At 36.0% G+C, this 27,162-nt stretch overlaps 1 protein-coding gene across 2 annotated transcripts in view; it reads right to left on the bottom strand.

The window, feature by feature from the left end:
- The window catches only part of SLF1 (SMC5-SMC6 complex localization factor 1), a 79,773-nt gene that overhangs the window by 13,111 nt on the left and 39,500 nt on the right, over nucleotides 1–27,162 (bottom strand). For both annotated transcript variants that reach the window (XM_027605654.1, XM_027605655.1), the window contains 3 exons: nucleotides 26,129–26,257; nucleotides 25,167–25,332; nucleotides 17,859–18,006 (listed from right to left, as the gene is read on the bottom strand). In XM_027605654.1, the coding sequence (XP_027461455.1) occupies nucleotides 17,859–18,006; nucleotides 25,167–25,332; nucleotides 26,129–26,257 (443 nt within the window). The remainder of the gene's footprint in view (nucleotides 1–17,858; nucleotides 18,007–25,166; nucleotides 25,333–26,128; nucleotides 26,258–27,162) is intronic.

The raw sequence follows: 27,162 nt of genomic DNA, 5'->3' as shown, positions 1-27,162 counted from the left end.
TATTTGTTCCATTTCTTTGAAAAAGGTGGATGGTATTTTGATGGGGATTGCATTGAATGTGTAGATTGTTCTAGGTAGCACTGACATCTTCACAATATTTGTTCTTCCAATCTATGAGCATGGAATGTTTTTCCATTTCTTTGTGTCTTCTTCAATTTCTTTCATGAGTATTTTATAGTTTTCTGAGTACAGATCCTTCACCTCTTTGGTTAAATTTATTCCTATGTACCTTATGGTTTTGGGTGCAATTGTAAATGGGACTGACTCCTTGATTTGTCTCTCTTCTGTCTCGTTGTTGGTGTATAGGAATGCCATTGATTTCTGTGCATTGATTTTATATCCTGCTACTTTATTGAATTCCTGTACGAGTTCTAGCAGTTTTGGGGTGGAGTCTTTTGGGTTTTCCACATACAGTATCATATCATCTGCAAACAGTGAGAGTTTGACTTCCTCTTTGCCCATTTGGATGCCTTTGATTTCTTTTTGTTGTCTGATTGCTGTGGCTAGGACTTCTAATACTATGTTGAATAGCAGTGGTGAGAGTGGACATCCCTGCCACATTCCTGACCTTAGGGGAAAAGCTCTCAGCTTTTCCCCATTGAGAATGATATTCGCTGTAGGTTTTTCATAGATGGCTTTTATGATATTGAGGTATGTACCCTCTATCCCTATACTCTGAAGAGTTTTGATCAAGAAAGGATGCTGTACTTTGTCAAATGCCTTTTCTGCATCTATTGAGAGGATCCTATGGTTCTTGTTCTTTCTTTTCTTAATGTATTGTATCACATTGATTTGCGGATGTTGAACCAGCCTTGCAGCCCAGGGATAAATCCCACTTGGTCATGGTGAATAATCCTTTTAATGTATTGTTGGATCCTATTGGCTAGTATTTTGGTGAGAATTTTTGCATCCATGTTCATCAAGAATATTGGTCTGTAATTCTCCTTTTTGATGGGGTCTTTGTCTGGTTTTGGGATCAAGGTAATGCTGGCCTCATAAAATGAGTTTGGAAGTTTTCCTTCCATTTCTATTTTTTGGAACAGTTTCAGGAGAATAGGTATTAATTCTTCTTTAAATGTCTGATAGAATTCCCCTGGGAAGCCATCTGGCCCTGGGCTTTTGTTTGTTGGGAGATTTTTGATGACTGCTTCAATTTCCTTAGTGGTTACAGCTCTGTTCAGGTTTTCTATTTCTTCCTGGTTCAGTTTTGGTAGTTGATACATCTCTAGGAATGCATCCATTTCTTCCAGGTTATCTAATTTGCTGGCATAGAGTTGCTCATAATATGTTCTTATAATTGTTTGCATTTCTTTGGTGTTGGTTGTGATCTCTCCTCTTTCATTCATGATTTTGTTGATTTGGGTCATTTCTTTTTTCTTTTTGAGAAGTCTGGCCAGGGGTTTATCAATCTTGTTAATTCTTTCAAAGAACCAGCTCCTAGTTTCGTTGATCTGTTCTACTGTTCTTTTGGTTTCTAGTTCATTGATTTCTGCTCTGATCTTTATGATTTCTCTTCTCCTACTGGGTTTAGGCTTTATTTGCTGTTCTTTCTCCAGCTCCTTTAGGTGTACGGTTAGGTTGTGTATTTGAGACCTTTCTTGTTTCTTGAGAAAGGCTTGTATTGCTATATATTTTCCTCTCAGGACTACCTTTGCTGTATCCCAAAGATTTTGAACAGTTGTGTTTTCATTTTCATTGGTTTCCATGAATTTTTTTAATTTTTTAATTTCCTGGTTGACATATTCATTCTTTAGTAGGATGCTCTTTAGCCTCCATGTATTTGGGTTCTTTCCTCTTGTGACTGAGTTCTAGTTTCAAAGCATTGTGATCTGAAAATATGCGGGGAAAGATCCCAATCTTTTGGTACTGGTTGAGATCTGATTTGTGACCTAGGATGTGATCTATTCTGGAGAATGTTCCATGGGCACTAGAGAAGAATGTGTATTCTGTTGCTTTGGGATGGAATTTCTGAATATATCTGTAAAGTCCATTTGGTCCAGTGTTTCATTTAAAGTCTTTATTTCCTTGTTGATCTTTTGCTTAGATGATCTGTCCATTTCAGTTAGAGGGGTGTTAAAGTCCCCCACTATTATTGTATTGTTGTCAATGTGTTTCTTTGCTTTTGTTATTAACTGCCTTAAATAATTGGCTGCTCCCACGTTAGGGGCATAGATATTTACAATTGTTAGATCTTCTTGGTAGATAGACCCTTTAAGTAGGATATAGTGTCCTTCTTCATCTCTTATTACAGTCTTTGTTTTAAAATCTAATTTGTCTGATACAAGGATTGCCACCCCAGCTTTCTTTTGGTGTCCATTAGCATGGTAAATGGTTTTCCACCCCCTCACTTTCAATCTGGGGGTGTCTTTGGGTCTAAAATGAGTCTCTTCCAGACAGCATATTGAAGGGTCTTGTTTTTTAATCCAATCCGATAGCCTGTGTCTTTTGATTGGGGCATTGAGCCCATTTACATTCAGGGTAACTACTGAAAGGTATGAATTTAGTGCCATTGTATTGCCTGTAAGGTGATTGTTACTGTATATTGTCTGTGTTCCTTTCTGATCTATGCTGCTTTTAGGCTCTCTCTTTGCTTAGGGGACCTCTTTCAATATTTCTTGTAGGGCTGTTTTTGTGTTTGCAAATTCCTTTAGTTTTTGTTTGTCCTGGAAGCTTTTTATCTCTCCTTCTATTTTCAATGATAGCCTAGCTAGATATAGTATTCTTGGCTGCATATTTTTCTCGTTTAGTGCTCTGAAGATATCATGCCAGTCCTTTCTGGCCTGCCAGGTCTCTGTGGATAGGTCTGTTGCCAATCTAATATTTCTACCATTGTAGGTTACATATCTCTTCTCCCGAGCTGCTTTCAGGATTTTCTCTTTGTCTCTGAGACTTGTAAGTTTTACTATTAGATGTCAGGGTGTTGACCTATTTTTATTGATTTTGAGAGGGGTTCTCTGTGCCTCCTGGATTTTGATGCCTGTTTCCTTCCCCACATTAGGGAAGTTCTCTGCTATTATTTGCTCCAATATACCTTCTGCCCCTCTCTTTTTCTTCTGGGATCCCAATTATTCTAATGTTTCGTCTTATCGTATCACTTATCTCTCGAATTCTGCCCTCGTGATCCTGTAGTTGTGTATCTCTTTTTCTCAGCCTCTTTATTTTCCATCATTTGGTCTTCTATATCGCTGATTCTTTCTTCTGCCTCATTTATCCTAGCAGTTAGTGCCCCCATTTTTGATTGCACCTCATGAATAGCCTTTTTGATTTCGACTTGGTTAGATTTTAGTTCTTTTATTTCTCCAGAAAGGGTTTCTCTAATAACTTCCATGCTTTTTTCAAGCGCAGGTAGTATCTTTAAAATCATGATTCTGCACTCTAGGTCCGACATCGTACTAATGTCCGTATTGAGTAGGTCCCTGGCAGAGGGTACTACCTCTTGTTCTTTTTGCTGAGGTGATTTTTTTCATCTTGTCATTTTGTCCAGAGGAGAACAGATGAATGAGAGAACAGAATGCTAACAGGTTAACAACGTCTCCAGCAAATATACTCTAGACAAATCAGAAAAGACCTGAAACCAGGGGACAAGAAAGGGAAAGAAAGAAGAGAAAAAAAAAAAAAAAGGAAAAAGAAAAAAACAAACAAAAACAGAATAAAACAAAACAAAAAAACAGAATATGATCAAATATGAGCAGGCTAGTGCATAGATCAGTCCCCCACACTAGCTTTTGGGCATATTTTGGTCTGTTAGAAGAAAGTGCCTGCTAAAATTTTAAAGGAAGAATGACTGATATATGTACAAAATAAGGGTTGATACAATGAAGGGATGGCAGATGATTGTAAAGATGAAAATTATAAAAGATTTTATAGAAGGAATTGATAAGAAGTTGTTTTTAAAAAGAAAGAAGAAGATTTAAAAAGAAAAAGAAAAATGAAAAAAAAGAAAAAAAAAGGGAGAGAATGTGATCAGGCAGGAGACTAGAACAAAGCCATACACTAGTGATTTAGGGTAGATTTTGATCTGTTAGAAGAAATTGTATCTCAAAATTTTAAAGAGAGAACAACTTATATATATATATATATGCATGCCAAAAATAAGGGTAACTACTATGAAGGGATAAAAATATGACTCTAAAAATGAAAAATAAAAAGTTTTTTTTAAAAAAGGGATAAAAGGTTTGAAAAAGGGAAAAAGAAAAATTAAAAAGAAAACAGTTAAAAAAATTAACTTTTAAAAACTAATGAATTATGGTAAAAAAGCCATGAATTCTATGTGCAGTATTCCCCTAGAGCTGGAGTTCTCCCATTCTCTTTGATCGGTAAACTTGGTCTTGGCTTGCTGGCTGTTCGTGCTGATCTTCTGGGGAAGGGGCCTGTTGCCGTGGTTCCCAAATGTCTTTGCCAGAGGCTGAATTGCCCCGCCCTTGTGTGTCTGGGCTAAGCAAGCTGCTCGGGTTTGCTCTCAGGAGCTTTTGTTTCCTGCAAGCTCTCGGTATAGCTTTGGAGGACCAGGGTGAAAATGGTGGCCTCCCAATTTCTGCCCAGAGGAGCTGAGAACTCGGGGCCCCGCTCCTCAGTGTGCCCTCAGAGAAAAGCAGTCATTCCCGTCTCCCCGGTCTCCGGCCGCACTCCCTGCTCACCCAGCCTGTGATCGAGCGTTTCTATCTCTGGCACCCAACCCCGTGTGGAGTCTCCAAACCCAGCAGATCCCTGTGGTGCGCTCCCATGCCGTTCGTCCTGGGGGAGGAAGGGGAGTCTCCCCGGCTCTGCCGCTTGTTGGGTCCCTGCTGGAGGAGCAGTAGCCCGACTGGGCCGCGGATCACAGTTTATGGCGACCCCGAGCTGAGAGCCCGCATCTCGGCTCCGTCTCTGCAGCCGGCTTCCCCGCTCCGATACTTGGGGGCTCTGCTGCACTCAGGCACCCCCGGTCTTTCTGTGACCCCGAGGGTCCTGAGACCACACTGTCCCGTGAGGGTTCCACCTCCCGCTTAGCCACTGGAGCGACGTCCCTCAGCAGAGCCGGCTTCTAACAGTTCCGATTTTGTGCTCCACAGCTCTATCACTTGCCAGAAGGGCCGACGGAGGCCCCCTCCCCTGCCGTCTATCCTCCCGAATATCGCCTCGGATTCACTTCTCTGCACATCCTACCTTCCAGAAAGTGGTCGCTTTTCTGTTCAGAGTGTTGTTACTCTTCTTATCTTCGATCTCCTGTTGAGTTCGTAGGTGTTCAGAATGGTTTGATCCCTATTCAGCTGAATTCCTGAGACCAGACGAAATCCAGGTCTCCTACTCCTCCGCCATCTTGCTCCCCTCCCTGTTGATTTTAATCTTAAGTTTGCAGTTTTATGAAGCTGTTTCTCCATCACAGTTCTGCAAATTCTTACCCAGTTAAATGTTATGATCTTAAAATAATGAGAAACACATATTCTAGAGCATTTGTCACAGTCCTTTCCATGAATCTCTCTGATGATGAAATGTATTCACAAAGGCAACAGAGAAGAACAATAATTCTCTGTAAATAACAGACTTAAAAATGGCTGTGGTTAAGGGTCTGTAAGAGTTCATTACAACGTTATTAAGAAAATTTGGTTATTTCTGTGGCATACATCTTAAGATTAAAGCTAGAATTACAAGTGATAACATATACCAGGACATATCAGATATCTTGGAATTTCCTATTATTTTTGGAACACTAACATACACCTATACAAATACAACATAAAGAAGGCTTAAGTATAGCTTCTTATTTGACAATGTTTCCCATGTGATTTAAACCTAATTAGTTTAGAATTGCTCATTTGACAAGGAGTGAGAACATATCTTTTATAATATTCCAGACACCCTCTGCAAAATCCCAAATTTATTTCAAAGTCAAAAAAAGACTTCATTTAGCATTTGATTTTGGGAAGTTTGTCAAGAATATCAAAAGATTTTAAAGACTTGGTCAAACAGGATCATAAGCCACTGTGAAATAATTTCACAAAAGTGACAATTAAAAACTTTGCACTCAAATATAGAAATTTAGTTGGGAAAAAAACAAAGAAACAAAACCTTAGCTCTTTTAAGAGGAGACTGTTTTCTTAAGTAATCAAAGAATTCATAAAGACAAAATAATTAGTTTGATAATACAGAGAATATTTTCTAGGCAGATTTTATAAAAGGTGTAGAAAAACCTTTTACATTATCAAAAGCAAATGGATCTTTCAAGAAAACTTTGTCCTTTTAGCAGATGAAAGAATACTTCCAGTTTTACTTAAACATAAGTACATTACTGATATTAAAGGTTATTTTTAAAAAACGATTATAATGAATTCATTTAGACAACTTGACCACACAAGGTAAAATTGTCTCTCCTTCACATTATGAAACAATCAAGATAAAATTGTTTCCCCCTTACCAAAAACACATCTCCATACCTCATACCTTCTCAAAAACTCAACTTATTTTCCTTGCATGCAGTTATTTCCCCTCTTATTACAGTAGTCTTACATACATACATTAAAATTCTTAAAAACCCTCAGAAAATTTAATTTCTAGTGAAAATTAGGAAGTAGACAATTGTGCTATTATCAACAAATTTTGAACACATTTTACAATCTCTAGAAGTCTATTATTCCTCATAGTAAACTTGCCAAAGAGACAAAAGACAAGTTTACTAACACATCAAATATCTTCAGTTCCTCTGTAAAAGGAAAGCAGAAGTGGATAAAACTTTATACAGTAATTTATGTTTCACTATTTCATCAATTTAGAAATGATCTAGGTATTCAATGAATTTCTGTCATTTAACTTGACTTAGCAAAACTCTAAGGGTTTAAGAAGTTACCAAAGAGATTTGGAAAGCTATTTAAGTACACATACCATAAAACATAATTATTGTAGAAAAAATTAACCTAAAAACTCTTACCCCACTTACATCTAACTAAATCACTTGCTCCCAACAATTACATTTAGATTACCCATGAAAACGTCGTAAGACATTAGACAAAGCCAGCCATCATCCCAACCTATTTTTCTTGCTCACAAATTTTTTTGAGATAACATGAACTAATTTCACTAATAAAACTTGGGTAGAATAAAAGTTATATGTCTGTATTATATTCAATGTTGGTAATTTTAAAGACATGTTTATTTTAATTAAACCAATGAACTTAAACTAGCTTTAATACTAAATACTTTCCCAGATTATGTGGACCTAAAAGGCATTTGCATTAGCCTGATGTATTTCTGAGAATTTTAAGATTATTTAATCCATTTATATGGACTGTTTGTTTTTAAGCCAAGTAGAGTTCTTTTTATAATTTTAGCAATACTATCCAGAGGTAGAATATTATACATCTACCCTACACACATACACACACACACACCCCTGCAAACAGTCCTCACAGCTTTTGTTTTAAAATTTTAGTCATGAGATAGGTATGATAATGCAAAATTCACTAGTTTATAAAAGAGCACTTGGATCCAAATTTTGTTTTGACAGTTGTAATAAGTTAAATTCACCTGCTCAGATGGCTAAAGCTCTTCAGTATTTATGGAGATGACATTTAAGATTTTTTTATTAGCTTTATTTCCAAATAGTTCCTTTGTTTACTTCTTCAGATAAAAAACTTCTCCCTAAAGTTTGCATTTCAAAGAATGGATCTTAGGTCTTAGAGTATGTGGCTGTAGAAAATTTACATCACAAATGCACCTAGTATCCAAGTTTTCTCCAAAATGGAGCTTTTGGGGCATATTTGCCTATGATTTATCAGAAAGGTAGGGTGATTGCTATTTAAATTTTTCTCTCCTTAAGTGTAGGACAATTCTATTTTCAATATTCCAATCTTTTACAATATCTACTAGCATTTTAAGATTTATAGGGAAGATCTGGGGGATGGTAATTGTTTCAGGGTTTCATTTCTGGTTTTGCAAAGATCTGTAAGATAAGGACTTATATCATGGAAAAAATTTCCAACTAAGATAGAAACCTAAAGATTTCTATATCTAAAACTTCAGGGTTTAGTGCAATATACCTTTGTAACGTTTCTGTAATGTTTTAAAACACAAAGGCCTTCTTTCTGATTGCAGAATTCAACCTTGGCCCAATTCATCTTAGGGGAAAAAAGCCTCTACTATTGCTTCTGAGACCCTGAACATCAGCCTTTAGGCCACCAGCTGATCATTTGTAGGAGGGTCTAAAGAGATACTCTGGTCATCTCTTTCCTCAGAGAGGCGGATTTTTCCCCAGGGATCCATCTGGCTTGTCAGTGAACTGCAGCACAACTATGGGTGGGGAGAATACTCTTTTGAAGCTAATCAAGGTCCCCCCTAGTGGGGCTGTGAATGGCCACTAATCTTTCTGTTCTCTAAATTTGTTAAGTCTTCTGAAAGTAGAGGTAAGAGGCTTTATCATGTAAAAGATTTGCTGGCGTTCATGGGTCATGAATTCTTGGCAGTGGGGGTCCAGTACACACATATCCTCAAGGGACACTGTATGGGAAGGCCAGAACCTAGCAGTGGTTGATTAAAGAACCCTGTGAAGTAGGAGGAATTTTAAGAAATAGCAGACAGAGGCCTACTGTCCATTACAGGTGCTTCTGTTTAAATTTACTTCCTAGCCTTCAGCATTTACACTAGTAACCAATACACTCTGGGCTTGCAGATGAGGCTGGAAAGCTTTTAGTAAATCTTTCAGCAAAAGGAAATACAAGTAGCTAGCTGGGTGTTTGAGGAATTTTGGGGAGAAGACAGGGAAATTTGGGAAGTTAAGGGAATTTGCTGAGGAGATGGGGCTGGAATTTAAGATGGGGAATTTATATGGGATGTGGACTTTAATTTTTGTTCTAATTTCTCTTCTTTAATCTTGTTAAGGGTGTCCCTAAGGCTAGCTATTATATTCCTGTGGGTCCCTCTTTTTAAATATGGTCTTTCCAAAGGCACTAATAAGACAACTGTTTAAGATAGAGCTCTCTAAAATTTCTCCTTTTAAATTAACCAATTATATATTTTTATACTATAAGGGTTCTATTGTCTGGCCATTGACATGAGGGATCTTATACTAATCTTAATAGCAACTCAAACCAGTAAGCCTTTTTGTGGAAAGACCCAGAGGCACCTTTCCATGTTAGAATCAATCTTTACCATAGACCCAAGAGACAGGGTACAGAAGATGCAGCCCCTATGATCCAAGAAGATCATTCAAAGAAGTCTACAAAAGTTGTTACAGTAGAAATGGTATTGTGTAAATAGTGTCTCCAGTCACAGACATGTTAATCTGTGACAATGTGCAGACACTACTGGAATGGGACTTTCCTAGCAGTAACAACATAGGTTGAGAAGACTAAGGCCTCTTATGGACTGGGACCTCTCATGATAAACTCCCCTCACAGCTTGCACAGTCAGACAAAGGGAGTGCTGCTTATGACTTCATGTCTCGGAACCCCAGTCTACTCAACTGGCCACCAATCGGCATGCTGGTATGTGCACCTTACAGCTGACAGAAACGATGGAAAAATATTCTCACTGGTCATAAAGCCAAGCTCTCAAGAAAAAGAACAAGACAAACGTAAAACCTCATCCAGTTTCTCTTATATGTACGCTAACTAAGCCTCAGGTCTCTCAGAGCCAGAGTAATACTTAATAGGGATGTTCGTTTTGGGGGATTGTTTCTTTCCTTTCTTTCTTTTTTTTTTTTTTACAAGTATCTCATGGCACAGAAATTGTCTTGAGGTTGGTGGGTGATCTAGTGTCAATCTAACCTGCTCTAGGACCAACTTATCCTAATATGGGAGTCACTGAGTTAGGTGGTGGGCACTCTAATAGCCTTTAAATGCTCGACCCGTGCACCCCAATTTTCCAGGTTTGGCTTCCAACAGCCTTTACCTTATGTGCATGTTGACCCACAACAAAGTCTGTCTAAACATACACCTGTTTGATGAGAACCATGAACTCACCAGTCTGTGAGGCCACTGGCTTAAAAAAGTAGGTTTATGGGGCTTATGCTTGTGTTATACCCTATGGTTTTCCTCCTGTGACAAAGAACATAAGAGAGACAAAGAAAAACAGTGACTGTCTCTGGGAGGAAAATGATCAATAAAAACCAAGACTACTCATAACAAACCTTTAACAGAGTCACTATATGCAAGGAACTAGTTTCACAAATATTTCCTCCTGCTAATCCAAATTTAGAAAAGCAAAAATAGGACTCTCACCATTCTTGCTTCCACTGGGCCATGTAGGGAGAGATCTGGGACACTGACATGGTAAGAAGTCTTACCTTCTGCTGGCTTTCTGTCAGTGGTCCCAGGATCTCTCAGTGGGAGAAGCCCCAGAGCGAGCAGTAAAATTACTCTCTATGTGGTCAACTGTAGGGGAGGAAAAATTTTCCCTCAACCGATCTGGATTCTTTTGGCTGCTCTATTAATTAAATTGACATAAGAAAGATTAACAGAAGAATAACAAATTTAATTCCTTTCATACAGAAGCCTCACACAGACAGAAGAAGTTCAAAGACACAATATACACAAGTATAAAACTTGACCTCTATAGTCAGGGGCTGGGTTTCTTTAGGCTGAAAAGACACCAGACAACCAATTTACGTCCTTTCCTGTTCAAATGCCTTACCAAAAGGCTAAGGGATGGTATCCTTGCAGTCCTTCATTGTTTGATTTGTTCAATCGGGGGGAGGGGGGTTACAAGAGGGGGAGGTGAAAAAGAATGGACTAAGTGGGTGGAGAATTTTACCCCAGGGAACATTTGACAATGTTTGATTGTCACAACTAGGGTGGGAGGTATTATTGGCATCCAGTGGTCAAAAGCCTTGGATGCTACTAAATGCCCTACAATTCAGAGTTCACAGGAAAGTCCCCAACAATAAAGAATTATCCAGCCCAAAATATAAAAAGTGCCCAGGCTAAGCTAGAAACTCTGCCTTGCCTAAAGACCTGAAGTTCCTGCCTTAAGGCACACTGCCATATGGGCAAATGGCTCCAGTCAGATGTTAAGTAGATCCACGTAGCCCCACACAAAGAAGAGATTGCAAATTTAAATAATCCTTTCCAAAACTGCAATATAATTTAAAAGAACTGAACAATAGAAAGGAGTTATTTATAACCTTTTGTTACAACTGACTACTCACAGCCTACTAGACTATAAGTATTATAGAAACTGTGCAAGCAGTAAACTGAAGAATGATCATGATCAGATTTTAATCAACTTGACATGTTACATTTTATAAACTTAAGGTGTACAGCCTATCACTTTGATACATTTATATATTATAATGTGACTGCCATTGAAGTAACATTATATAACATCATTATAGTATATTATCTGTATTCATTATACTGTGTATTAGCTCTCTATGGCTTATTTACTACTCATTTCAAGTTTGTACCCTTAAACACAATCAATCTGATCCCCCCAATTCCCATCCTATACTAACCATCATTTTGATGTGGAGAACAAAGGCAAAACAAATGTATAAGAAAAATAAATTTCCTTTGCAGCCCATTGACTAGTAGTTGAGACAGGCAGAGTGACCTTCCTCTACCACTCAACTGCCTCAATGTTAATACTCTGCCAGAGGCAAAAGGCAACCTTAGCTAGACATTAGCCCAACTTCCAGGATCCTGTAAGTCTTCTTTAACATACAAAAATCCCTTTGGAAACTTCCTTTATCTCTGCCCCCCTGCCCCTCAAGATATATGTTAGCAATCATCCTCCAAACATATGGCCCACTGACAAACATGTGAAGGGTCTCATGACTAAAGTTTTACTAGACTGTAGTAAATGGCCTTTTCCTATAAACAGCTAGCCCCTCAAGGTCCTAAAAAACTTGCTTCCAAATTCCTTAGAGACTTACACCCTATCCTTAACCCCCTCGCAACTTAAAAGTATATAATCAGTCACTCCTCATAACCAGTGCAGCTCTTTCTGCCCACGGGTACTGTCCCTGTGCTTTAAAATAACCATCTTTTTGCACCGAAGACGTCTCAAGAATTCTTTCTTGACTATTCACTCCAGGACTCCAACATCATACCACATCAATTTTATTGGGTTTTTTTTTTTTTTTTACAGGTTTGATTTTAAAGATTCTACATGTAAGTAATATCATACAGTACTTGTCTTTCTCTGTGTGACTTATCTCACTTAGCATAATCCACTCATGGTCCATCCATGTTGTTTCAAATGGCAGAATATCCTCCTTTGTCATGGCTGAATAATATTCCAATGTGTATGTACACCACATCGTTTTTATCCATTCATCCAATGATGGGCATTTGGGTTTTTTCATATCTTGGCTATTGTGAATAATGTTGTGACAATGGGTGTGCATAAACCTCATCAAAATGCTGTTTTTACTTCCTTTGGGTATGACCCCAAAAATGATACTGCTGAATTGTATGGTAGATCAATTTTAATTTTTTGAGGAACCTCCATATTATTGTTCATATTTGGACCATTCTATATTCCCACTAACAGTGCATAAAGGTCCCCCCTGCCCCCTCTGCTTTTTTTAAAAACACAACCTTGTCAGCTCTTGTCTCGTCTTCTTGATGATATCCATTCTAACTGGTGAGGTTATCTCACTGTCGTTTTGATTTGCATCTCCCTGATGATTAGTGATCCTGAGCATCTTTCACGTGCCTGTTGGCCATTTTGATGTCCTCTTTGGAAAAATGTCTCTTTAGTTCTGCCCAAATTTCAATAGACTGTTTATCTGCTATTAAGTTTTGTTAGTTCTTTATATCTTTTGAATATTAACCCCTCATCTGATACATGGTTTGCAAAAATTTTCTTCTATTCTGAAAGAACTCTTTTGATTATAAAATCTCTAGTTACACAATAAAAAAAAAAAAGCCTATCATCACAGCATTTACCTCAATCTCTTAACACATCACCTCTAAGCAGAGGCAAAAACAAAGCAGAAATAACTTCACTGTACAGTTCAAAAGAAATGACCAAATGAACTTATTCATCCAGAAAGAGCATTTGATAGCTTTAAAAAAAATAGAAAACACTAACTATAGTGGATCCACATATTACCAGGTAACACATTTAAAGGGAATAATAAATAACAGATGAACAATAGAACATAAGAAACTAAGCCACGGGACTGTAAGACCTTTATGGGCAGGATCATTTTTGTATCCCTCACAGGTTAGAGGTCACTGATTTGCAGAGAAGAAACATTTAGTGTTTGAAAGATAAATGAATAAAGGAGTGACTGGCAGAGAGCAATAACCCTAGAAAGATAAGCCTAGATCACCTTTTAAAAAAAATTTAGCACATCATGCCACTCCCTTATATTGGCTTCTAACTCCTCAACTCTTCCTCTGCCTTTATTCACTCTTCTCCTTGCATCTTGCCAGCAGCCAGCTACCATAAGATTTCAAACAGGCCCCGCTTTTTCCTGTCTCAGTTTTGGTAAATGTTGTGTTTTCTAATGGGAGACGCTTTCCTGACTCTGCTAAACTCCTACTTACCCTTTAGGTACTGCTCTCCTCAACTACCTGATATAAAGTGTAAATTCACTCATCTCAACACCGAGTTTTTCTTGTTTGAAGCACTTAGCATTTTTAAATGATGTATTTACATTAATCTAACTGTAGTCTGTTTCTCCCACCAAAAACTCCAAAAAATTAAGAACCATGTTTTGTCCCCCCATCCCACTTCCACTATACATGGCATTTAGATCAATGCCTGATAGAATGGCAATAAAAATCTGCTGAATAAATGAAGAGAATAGAAACATTTTGATGAGATACTTAGTAAAATCATGAAAACATTGATGGAAGAGGTCTGAAGCATGCAGAGGGATTATAATAGAGATTTAAAATATAAAAGTGAATAAAGGTTTGGAAAAAATAGTGATGTAGCCTGAGAAGGGCAAAGGAAGCTTTATTAAAGTTCTCTAAAGATATCAAAAGTAGTATTATAGATTGTGATGACATATTTTCTTCCCACTCAGAACAGGAGAAACAAGTTAAAAATTAGGAAACAATGTCTTGCTGTCTATCCTTATACATAAATTTTTACTGGAACACAGCCATGTCCATTTATATATTGTGTATGGCTACTCTTCCTACAACTGCAGAGCTGAGGACAGACTGTGAGCTTGTAGAGCCAACAATACTTATTATGTGGTACCACATACAAAAAAAATTTGCCAACCCCTAGTTCTAGCCAATTTACCAGGAATTTCAATTAGGCATTAAAAACAAAACAAAACAAAACCCTTTCAGATCACTTGATCTTAAAAAACAGAAAAGGAGATAAGAAAACTTTCTGTTCAAAGTGTTCAGAAATAAAAGAGAATGGCATCTACGTGGGTTGATGGACAGGAGATCTGATGGAAAGGATAAAGGATTTTACTTACCTACTGAACTAACAACGGTTTTACTAAACTAAAATTAATAGATTTGAATCTGAGTAGCATCACAATATGAATTTTATGCTTTTGCACTAAGAAAAACAAAAATGTACTGTTGGCCATAAATGAGAAAGATTGACCATCATCTTCAACTGGATGTCATATAACAGCCAAACTATAATATTTTTATTAGTGACTTAGGAAAAGCAAAAAATAGGAACAGAGCTAAAGAATAATGCAAAGAGGGGAGCCTGGGTGGCTTAGTGGGTTAAGTGACCGATTCTTGGTTTCAGCTCAGGTCCTGATCTCAGGGTTGTGGGACTGAGCCCTATGTTAGGCTACCCATCTAGTGCAGAGTCTGCTTGGGACTCTCTCCTCTCAGATAAATAAATAAATCTTAAAAAACAAAAAAACAACAAAAAAAAAGAAGAATGCCAAAAAATAGTAAAAAAAAAGGGTGGGTGGGGATGGTGGGGTAGCAATAGAGAAAAAGAAATCGTTCTTCAACAAAGTATCAACATGCTGACAAAAAGGACATTATTAGAACACCTGGTCCACTTGTGCAGATAAAAGTATTACGCTACAAAGTCCATAATAAACACTTTAATTTTACATATTAGCTATAGAAAAGCTACTGCTCTCTTAAAATTAAACTGTTCACCTGATTTCTGTCTCTTGACAAAGGTAAAAAATCAAGACATACTAACAACAAAAAATTAGGAAGATAGTAACTTGAACCATTTTAGAAATAAATTTTTAAAACTACCTACTGGTAGCCAAATTAAGAAGCCTAAGGGACCAATTTTGTGTGTTTTGAGAAGGGTAAAAAAAAAAAAAAATTTCAAACATGGATAAAGAATTTTTTTTTTTTAAGATTTCATTTATTTATTTGACAGAGAGAGAAGAGAGAGCACAAGCAGGGTGAGCAGCAGGCAGAGGGAAAGGGAGAAGCAGTCTTCCCGCGCAGCAGGGAGCCTGATGCAGGGCTCGATCCTAGGACTTTGGGATCATGACCTGAGCCGAAGGCAGTCGCTTAACCAACTGAGCCACCCAGGTGCCCCAAACATGGATATAGTTTAAATCTCAATTAGAGTTTTAAATATTAGTGATCAAACATTATCTGGGGAAGCAAAGTAATTGCTCAGTATGTTGAAAGAATTGTAATGGTGGGGCGCCTGCGTGGCTCAGGTGGTTAAGCATCTGCCTTCGGCTTGGGTCATGATCCCAGGGTCCTGGGATCCAACACCGCATTGGGCTCCCTGCTGGGTGGGAGTCTGTTTCTCCCTCTGTCCCTCCTCCCCCCCACCCAGGCTCATGTGCACATGTGCGCTTGCATTCTCTCTCTCTTGCAAAAATAAATGAATAAAATCTTAAAAAAAAAAAAAAAAGAATTGTAATGGTAACATTAGGTGTAGATTTAGCTTAAGTCAGTCACAGACTAAAACTTGCTGGATTAAAACTTGTCATGTGAAAGGTGGAAATAAAAGTGAATAACAATACCCTGCTTTAAAAGTAAAGGGAAATTCAGAATATGAGAGAAGCAACCATTGAAAGTGATGTATAGAGAACCCTATTAGTACAGGCTTGTATTTCCTGCATTTGGCTAAACTATAAGATAAATTATATTTCCCTAGAGGTGACCAATACGTACTGGAAACAACACATATAACTATACTGACTCTAAAGTCATTAAAGTCTCTAAAACCACCACTAATCCTGGCCTGAGTCCTCCAACTCAAAGCAGTTTCATTATGGAATAAAAACGGGAATCCTTTTAGCTGAACGTTTAGTTCTGATGTCAGCAAATGATGACAGAAATTTGCTTTTCTAAAACAACAACAGTAACAAAAGAACTACCCAGTAGGAATGGTGTGAAAGAATAAAAGATTCTAAAGGAAAACTGAATTTGAGCTAAGAAACGTTAAAAAGTCATGCAACAAAGGACAGCTACTCCACAAAAGGAACAGTAATTACCCCTCAGCTCAAGAAAAAAAAAAAAAGACAAAATGCTTAAGATAAAAATCTTCTAACTTCAGTAGTATAAAAAGAGACCTCTCTTTAGAGGGCATCATCGAATAAATCCTGAACCTAGTTTTAATCCTGGATTCCTATTCTAGAATGTCTCTTCAAAGCATTAAAGTGATTGACAGCATATTCAAGAACTTCTTCTTTTACATAAAACCTAGATGCACTGAAACACAAGTGTAACAAAAAAGAATATTTGGCAATCTAAAATTTTTAAAGTACATAAAAATGATCCTTTATATTGGAGGGCCACAAACTCACTTGTTTTAAACAATACGTTCATTTTAGGAAGTTAGGATACAAGAGAGAAATAAAAAGATTCATAGTTCCCTAAACAGACTTTGAAGTTCAGGAATGTACCTCAGGTCTTTTGGAAGCCTTCCTCACTTAGGAGACCAAACCTTTCATAAGGTGAGCATGTGAAAATGAATTCTGTTATCACATTGCTTAAATAATATTCCTCCCCCCATTTATTTTCGAGGAAATTTTAAAATTAGAATAGATGATTGGGGGGAGGAGAGTGAGAAAATTATAAATTATTTATTTTTGCTTAATCCATGCTCGTTTGCTATATCACCAGACTCAATGGGAAAGAAATAGTCGCGGCTTTTTATAATAAGGAAAATTATACAGCAACAGGTACATGGGGTAAATGTTTTAAATAGTAATATAACATAAATTAATCGAAGTGGCTTTATAACATAAGTATTCTGAGTCAATACATTTCATTGTCTTTTGTTAAGTATTTTTGCAGGAAGAGACCTGAGGAGTCCCGTATCGGGCTCCCTGCACAAAAGATAATGTTTCCTATTCAACTTGAATGATTACAAATATTAAAGGGACTAAAAATAGTTCTTACCATGTAAGATTCCAAAACACCATACATAAAAAGCTAATCTATTTCTTCAATGAAAAGAGAATAAACAGATTTAAATTTGTCTAGTTAATAAAAATAAATAATTTGGTTAAGTGTTTACTTGCATAGTTTACTTATAATTTTTAGTTATATTATTAAGGAAAATAATAGTATTACATGTACATATATAATAATTTATTTGCAGGTACTATTTTCTAGAATATTCAATTTTTATGAAATTATCAAAATAATATTTTGAATAATAAATTATGTGTATGGGGTGAAGGTTCATGTAACATTTAGAAGAAAATAAGAATACAAATTACATGTGTTCAACTATGTAAAAATACTTAGAAATTACTGGAAAGGAAAAGATGAAAAGTGTTTATCTGTGTGAGAGCATTCATTATGAGTAATTTTTACCCTCTTTATACTGTTTGTTATGTGTGTGCGTGTTCATACCTATAACCCCATGTATGTGTATCTATGTATATATACCTACACAAGTGAGTGTATATGGAAGTATTTTTAAAAAACTTCGTATGAATGTATGTTAAAGATTACAAACTGCCTAAAGGAAAATCACATAATAGGTCTATGAAAAACATAATACAGATCACTTACCATCACATGAAAGGGAAACATAACTTCCTAAGTCATCAGACATGTGTCGCATCACATTTTTACCCCTCTTAAGACCAAGGAAGATCCAATAATCTATTGCTGCTCCAAGAATTCCAGTCAATAAGTAAGCTAGCTCATGTTTGAAGACCTAACATTAAGATGGGAAAAATATTAGTAAAACAAATTACCTATTTTTTTTATCAGTGTTTATTCTGAATACTTGTTGAGGCAAAGCTTAGTTATTTAAGAATACAGGGTATGCTCATACTAAAAGGGATTCCTGAGAACCCTAGCAAGTTAACTCCCTCTCTCCCCTCTTGCTTCTCCTTCCTTCTCTTCTCTTCCCTCCCCCAACCATATCTATATCTTTATATCCACACGATGAAAAGAGTTAATACAACAAAACCTCCAGGACTTAATATATGGATAGCTTATAATAAACTTTTAAAATAACATTATTCAATAGTGTCAAGTGCTTTAGTATGGCGATAATTTCATTAAACAAATGAGGAAGTATCTGGCTTCTGTGGATTTCTGTTAACAGGAATATAGGATTACAAAAAAAGATAGACTTAGCCACCCCTAGTATTTATATATAAAATTAACCTTTACATTTACCCAAATGGCATATTCCAGAAAAAGACTTAAACACAATGAATAAAAACTTTAGCAGATAAGATTGTCCTTTTTGTTGTAAATGAAGAAACAGATTAGATCAAATTCTTATTAAATTATATCAAATGTCATTACCTAACTTAGAGATGTATAAAGATTACTTTTTAAAGAACAAATACTATTCTCACTTCTATAATAAACATTATTAAATTCCTATAAAAAATATAGCAAGCATACAAATTTTTAATTACAGTAAGTGTGCTTTACCCTAATGTGGAAAATATCTTTCTAATCCATAAGCTATGAAGGTGAAGAGGTACAAAAGTATTTTTTAAACACCTCTGATAAAGACGTTAAAACTAGTTGACATTTTCCACAAAGACATTAAAACTAGTTGAAATTCTTTTATTTTTGGCTGTGTTTTAGGCCTGTTGGATATGTGAAAAAAAATCACCAGGTTAATAATTGGGTAGAAAACATGTGAAAAGGTTTTAATAAGTAAATATTATAGTATCCGAATAGATTTTGAGTGCTATGTTCTGCAACCATACTATGCCTAATATGGGATTAGGGACAGAGAAATCTCTAACCATCAGTGACTACTGGATTTATTTCTCCTGCCTTCAGCAGACAAGGTTCTTATAGTATACAATATTTCATGAGGGCATCATCATTCCTTACTATCAGAAGCTCTCTTAGTTAAGTGATTTCAAAACTGAAGTTCTAGTTTTTTTTTTAAGATTTTATTTATTTGACAGAGAGAGACACAGCGAGAGAGGGAACACAAGCAGGGGCGAGGGAGAGGGAGAAGCAGGCTTCCCATAGAGCAGGGAGCCCAATGTGGGACTCGATCCCAGGACCCTGGGACCATGACCTGAGCCGAAGGCAGACGCTTAACGACTGAGCCACCCAAATGCCCCTGAAGTTCCTAGTTCTGTTTTGTTGTCCAAACAAGGGTAAATGGTGAAGCAGCACATACATCAGGCCTGCTGAAATAGTTTTTACTGAGGAAAAACCCAGAGTCTGGATGCTTAGGTAGGTGTACAAGTTCCCTGTTGCTCTATCACACTGTGTGGCAATACACTGCATTAAGGCTGGGCTGGGCATTAGAATTTGAGAGAGAGACTATGAAGAATGGGGCTGAGGGGATTTTAAGTTGAGTGATTATGGAAACACAGCCTTTCCTCTAACATCATCAGGGCCTACGATATAGAACCTTGACCACAGCCTGATCCTGCCAGGTCAGGATTCGTCAATGGGCGTCAGTGGCACCCTGACTCCCACCCTGATTAGAGAGCTGGGTTTAAGTCTTCCAGTTGCAGCTTTATGACTTGGTAAGCAGCAGCAGGACTGGCTCTATCAGCTGGCTGGGAAAGTATCAACTCCTCCCCTAGTACTCTGGTAGGGTCCCAAGCCATCAACTGACCAGAACTCACTCCCTTAAGCATTGAGTCTTAGCTAGTCTTCAAAGCAGTTTGCAGGAAGCCAAATTCTTACTTTGTAAAGTTCTTACAAGCAAGTTTTATTTCTTATGGTTCAACTTATCAAGAGAACATAAAACAGGAGAATGAAAAGCTACATTTAAACTAAAAATTGATCCTATCAAGATCCATACCACAGAATGCTCCTTGCAACAACATGTATATCTGAATATCAGCGATGACACTACTCAGGAAAGATGCAAGAGACTGGTAAATTTTGATTTCTTGAAATGTTCCCCAACCCAAGAGTAGAGTAAATCAGGATCACTTCAGATCCCTGGTCCCAAGGCTCTGGATAGGGAAAAAAGGAGCTTAGCCCACAGAGCTAGGCCTCATATAAACCACAATCCAACACTTCATCAATTAAAAAAAAAATCTCAGAAAATCAACCAGCTGGGACCTTTCTCTTTCCTTACACAAATATATGTATACACATCTTAATTAATATCACCACAAATTAATATCAATATTGCCTATTATTCAATTTACCTTGATATTACTGCTATTAAACAGAGATGGGTAGCCCGTATAGTACTCGCAAGGAATGACTACAGCTTCTTTACCATAAGAAAGATACTGTCAAAATTATTTTTATCTGTGTGACATTACCTAAACTTGCATACTACCATATATTCATAATAGTAAATTTTTATATAAAAAGACACTTTCAGATTAGGTTCTTGGATCCTTTTATAATATATTCTTATCTATGCCACTCACTATAACCACAGGGCCAAGACACTGCGCTATGGATTGTACTCGCTGCAACTTTAACACTGTATAAATAATGCTACCATTTCTAGCATAGTGGATATATATATATATATATATATATATATATATATATTTATATGGTTTAGAAGCGGATTAGTGAGGAAATGGCAAATAAACCATCAAGGGAGAAAAGCTTTCCTGAAATATTTAAAAAGTATGCTAAAGCTGAAAGAACAGAAAACTCAGAATTAACAAAGAAATGAAAGACATGATGCGCACATGACACATTTACATTAGAACACCTTTCTAACGTGTTAAAGTCTATTATCAGACATTCTGTCAATACAGTTCTCTATTATCTGCCAATACAAGTAAACTCCATTTAATAAATTTGGTGAGCTTCCAAAAATTGACTAGTATATAATGCAGAACTATGATCTGGGCCTTCTGACTCCCAGGTTAGGGTTTTAAGCAATATCCCTAGCAATAGATGACACAAAGTTCTGCTAGTACCTCTGTAAGAAAGATGCAAACATAATACACATAATGTGCCTCTTCCTATTTAAAACACTGGCATTTGAAAAAAGAGCAAGTATGCTCCAGTGGAGACTTGGCCTCTAATCAAGGCTTTACCTTAACAAGCTGTGACACCTTAAATAAGTTACTTAAACTCTTTAGCCTCAATTTCCCTATCTTTAAATACAAAGTGGCTTCCATTTCTACCTACACTTGTAGGGTTATCATTAAATAGCACTTAAAGACATCACAAAGAAAAGTAGGACTAACTAACCACCAAGCTTAGCAAAATTTGTACCTCCTTCATAACCTTGACACAGCTCACCTCTGCTCTTTGCCAAGGAAAGCCCAAAGCTTTCTCAGATTAATGACAATGAAATTCACTGCCTTTGTGTCACTCTGCAACACTTGCTGATTGACATTATGACAAAACAATATTAGCATAAACTGAGGACTTCTGTTTAGCTAATGACTTAAATTGAATGCTTCAACTCAGCAAATCAAGAAACAAATGCTTTACAGTACAGAAAATGATGTCTGTGAACATGCATGGAATTCTTGAAATTGGAAACTGCCAAAAAGATTTAATTAGGTACAAGAATGAATTCTAGCAGATAAGGTAACACACACACACACACACACACACACACACACACACAAACAGTTTTTATGAATTTAAACAATTCAATGTTAAATAAAGTATTGATTTGCTAAATTTAAAGCTAGTTCTAATATTACAACTGATGCTACAATTTATTGCAGACTGCTTTACAAAATATGTCTAACTTATTTAAAATCTGAACAAAAACCTTCAAGTTAATCACAGATAAATCTGTTATTATTTACATCAGTATTTCCTGAGTAAATTCTTATCTTTGATAGTCCTTTAGTGATTTAGTAAAATTGTGAAAATGTCAGTTTTATTATTGTTTTCAGTTACAAATGAGCAATTTTATTTATATAATCAAATGGATAAAAAGAAATGCTCCATAATGAGAAAATATTTTCTATCCCCAATGATTCTACGGTCTAAAAAGTACATAAAAAGACATATTAATTAATAAGAATGTTATCAGTTTTATCTTAGAAGTATTATAAAAGTATGAAACTCAATTGGCAATGAAGCATAGAGAGTTCTATTTATGTTGAGTAATTTCAATTTACATGTGTGTATAATCATATTTTTTTAAATAAGACATGTACAAAATAATTGCTACTCACTTGGTTACTGTCACATAATACAATTACTTGGTCACAAAAACTAGCTATACCCAGAAATAATTTCCCCTTTTTAATGCCAAATTAAAGAAAAATTGAAAGAATTTTCTTTTTATAAGCCTCAGGCACCCCCTAAACAGAATTTTTAAAAACCAGTAAGGCCTTCTGTTTCTGATAATGGAGGCTTAACTATTTCAAATAAATGACCTTATAAAAGAAAACTGAAAATGTTGAATACAATATATAAAACATCTTCTGGAAAGATAACTTGTTAACATAACTTCTGGAAAGTTATAAAGAATTGCTAAGCCAAGACCTAGGAGAAGGTAAGGAGCCAAATGAATCACTCAAAACTAGCTGACTGCCCTAAGGACACTTGCTGATCTCAAAGAAAGAGCTGAGAGACTGAAGTGTGGTTTTTTGGAGCCTAGAGGAAAAGGAGTATAAAAGTCATAACCCAAGACCTAATACACAATAGAAAAAAACAGGTATTTGTAGCCCTGTACTTCACCTGGGACTACCAGGGACCCTCAAACCTAGCAACAGAAATTCTCTCTGGAGAAAGATATTCGGTGCATTTGCATGTTACCGTTTGTACGAATAATTTTTCAAATGCAATTTATGGCATACAGTAAATGACAACCAGCTTGTAAGAGAATATAAAAAACACAAGAGAAGGAAATAGCAGAAACAACAGTTAGAAACAGATTCATAAAGACTTCAAATATGAAATAGTCATACATAAACTATAAATTAACTATTACTGCCCCATTAAAAGACAAAAGAAAACCTTGAAAATTTTGTAGGGAACTAGAAACCATAAAAACATGTATAGTAATTAGGAAGCAAAAAAGTCGAAAACTGCCAAAAATGTAATAGTCATGTTTAACAACATATTAGACACAGCTGAAAAGAGACTAGTGAACTAAAAATTAAATGAAAAGACACTACCCAGAATGCTCCACGTATAGAAGAAAACCTGAAAATCTAGATGAGAATGAAAAAGCAGAGGAAAAAGGAGAAGGTGTAACATAAGTTTAATTGGAACTAAAAAAAGTCAAGCAGAGAAAACAGATCAGAGGAAATATGAGAAGATAAACTATGTAGGAATTTTCCTTGAGAAAGAATACTTTATGGCCATCTGACACCAGAATTCTCCACCCAAACCACTAGCATCACTATATACAAAGTACAGATGATTTATAAAGGGGGGAGGATAAATTCATGAAGTAAATTCCAAAGAGTTTGACTAAAGCAATTATTTAACTTGACATAAAAGATGATAGAGAGTAGGGTGCCTGGGTGACTTGGTTGAGCATCAGACTCTTGATTTTGGCTCAGGTCATGATCTCAGGGTCCTGGGATCAGGCCTGGTGGTGGGAATCCCTGCTCTGGGGAGTCTGTTTCTCTCCCTCTCTCTTTCCCTCTGCTCCTCCTGGTACTTGTGCTCTCTCTCTCTCTCAATATATATTTTTAAAGATTTTATTTATTTATTTGACAGAGAGAGACACAGTGAGAGAGGGAACACAAGCAGGGGGAGTGGGAGAGGGAGAAGCAGGCTTCCCGCGGAGCAGGGAGCCTGATGCTGCGGCTCGATGCCAGGACACTGGGATCATAACCTGAGCTGAAGGCAGACGCTTAATGACTGAGCCACCCAGGCGCCCTCAAATAAATAAATCTTTAAAAAATAAATGATAGAGAGCTATGTAAAACATAGAAAACACATTGTATAACCATACATGGAGTCAAAAAGGAAAGTTCAGTTAATTTCAGAAGGCAGAAATCATTATAGGGCTCATTTTTAAACCTAATTTACTATTAGAAATTTAAAAAAAAGCACAGGCAAACAAAATCTACTAATCATAACAAAAATACACCCACTTAGAAGTTTTAAAACATCTTAAAGTATTTCTTGAATCAAAGGAGAATTCATAAATGACAATAAAAAACATTAAAAAAACACATTAACAGCACAATAGATGTAGGTATCAAAACCTGTACTACATAAATCTCAATTTGTATTCAAAGGCATTTTATTTTGAGTATATTTATTAGAAATAAAGACTAAAATGAAAAACAGATCCAAATAATCAAGACATAAAAGTAAAAGGAAAGAATTAAAATATTATGAGCAGAAATCAATGCCATAACACAAAAAAGCAGACAATGAAGTCCCAAAGGTGATTATTTTGAAGAGGAGAGAGGTGACTAATAGTAATTATAAACGCAAAACATGGCAGAGTATATTGCTATGCACTTTACATATTTCAGTGCATTTAATCTTCCCAACTACCTTCAGGTAGGTAATACACTAAAATCACTGTACATTAAATTTCTAATGACAAGCAAGATATACTTATGAAGAAATAACTGCTAACAACCACAAAGGCAGTTTTAAAAACAAGTTGAACTTTTTATTTGTATACAAAAAAAATTGTATGGACTCAAATTTTAAAATCATAGGTTCCTTATGAATTGAAATGTACAAAAGTAAAAAATCTAGAATGATAAGTGAATACAGATTTCTTAGGACTAATGATCAAATAACTGTCCCTAGCTACTATATCCAAATGTGCAATGATGAAGAAGCCAGCCTCTAAGGATCTTTTACAATAAAACTTAGTAAACTACATAGAAAACAATGATACATTTGGGTAGATTTTAGTTTTATTCCAATTGTTCAAAGAATAAAGACAAAAGAGGCATAACTCAAAGATGTACTTCTTCATAGGCCACTATTCATTTGTAAATCAATTCTACTTACATCATTAGACTTGCATTTTTCCTTGTGAGAATATACAGTCCACTCCAAAAGCATATTTACTGGTTTGGTCAAAAGCCCAGAGGCCTCATTTCCTGACCAAAAGATTTCAAGAAGAATTGCCTTTCCTGTTATTTTCAGACTCTGAGAATCTGACCAGTCATACAACCTAATGAAAATATGAATCAAAGTATATCTTTATGCCAATTTGATCACTATAGTTATTAGGCATAATATCTCTCGCCATAATACAAAGAGATCTAGTGGTTTCTAAATACAGAAAGGGCATAATATATGAAGAATACAACATACAGTTATAATAAAGAACAAAATATAAAAAAGTCCACAATTCAATATAATGACCAACAAATACACACACAGAGTAATCTAAATGCATGTTTTAGAGCATACACACAACTTATCATGGATTTTATAGATTCAATGTTAAAAAAACCCTAGTGGAACTTTTATTTAAGTATTAAATTACTTAAGAATTGAAAAAAACATAAACCCTGAAAAATGAAATAAAATCTTACCTATCCAAATGTCTAAGTTAGTGAAAAACAAAAATGTGAACTAAAGACACATAAAGAACATAAAAAACTTTATTGCCACTGAAGAACTATGTCTGCAACTATGTTTTAAAAAAACATCTAAACCAGGGGCACCTGGGTGGCTCTGTCGGTTGAGCATCTGCCCTCGGCTCAGGTCATGATCCCAGGGTCCTGGGATCCAGCCCCATGTCAGGCTCCCTGCTGAGCAGGGAGCCTGCTTCTCCCTCTCTCTCTGACGCTCCCCCTGCTTGTGCTCTCTTGCTCTGTCAAATAAATAAAATCTTAAAAAAAAAAAAACAAACATAAATCTAAACTAGAAAACAAGGTGACTCTTTGGATGTACATAAATTAGAAAAATGGTACATAAAACAATATAAATACAGAAAAAATTTTCTTTGTGATTAAACTTACTTTTGGCTTAGATGTCGCACTTCACTTTCCACTAAATTAAAGAAAAATTTGAGCAGGGTCAGGTGGAGCACTTTTGTGCCAATATTTTTTGAAATTTGATGGCAAAAATTTTCATTGTAAAGGCAAGACCTGAAAAACATGAACCCAGTAATTTGTGACATACAAACAATTCAATGAATATTCTGCTGACAAAGTATTTCTTTCAGTTTTATCAGAATTCTAATGAAATTCCCTTCAACAAAATATAAAGCTAATCAACAAAATTTTATCAATATATTTTCTTCCTTTAAAAAGAAAACCATGTCAAAGATCTCGACATTGAATTTTTAGTAATACAGATTTAATTTTTCTATTTTTCAATGACTGTAATGTTTAATAGCCTAATGGTACTCTCTTTGTATTCTTTATTTCATTGACAAAGAACAAAAAATTATGTATTAGATTATGCTTTCAATTCAGGTGAACAGCCATATTCTCAATTTATAAATACTCTCTATAGTCCTCTTCTTACTCAAGATTTTTTGTTATTATTTTTTAGTAAAATGAAGGTCATTTAGGGCTCTATTTTTTTTTTTTTTTTTTTTTTGAGAGAGAGAAAGCAAGCATGGTGGGGTGGGGGCAGAGGGAGAGGGAGATAGAATCCCAAGCAGGCTCCAAACCCAGCACGGACACCGATGTGGGGCTCAATCTCATGACAGAGATCATGACCTGAGTCTAAATCAAAAGTTGGACGCTTAACCAAATGAGCCACCCAGGCACCCCCACTTAGGGCTATTTTCTAAGAATTTAAAAAATTTAATATCTATTTCTTTCTTTCCATCTACTCTAGCAGTCCTGTCCAACAGAACTTTCGGTGATGATGGATATGTTCTATTGAACACATGAAATGTGAATTGTGCAACTGAGGATTTGAATTTGTAATTTTTTAATCTTAAATTTAAACATTGTCAAATGTGGCTACTGGCTACTGGATTGGACAGCAAAATTGTATATTATTTTATTTTATTTTTTTACTTTAAATTTTTTTATTGTTA

This window comes from Zalophus californianus, chromosome 5 (genome assembly GCF_009762305.2).
Source record: "Zalophus californianus isolate mZalCal1 chromosome 5, mZalCal1.pri.v2, whole genome shotgun sequence".
In the NCBI taxonomy this organism is placed as follows: domain Eukaryota; kingdom Metazoa; phylum Chordata; class Mammalia; order Carnivora; family Otariidae; genus Zalophus; species Zalophus californianus.
Note: the sequence above shows the minus strand (reverse complement) of the source record. Positions and strands in the feature narration are given on the sequence as shown.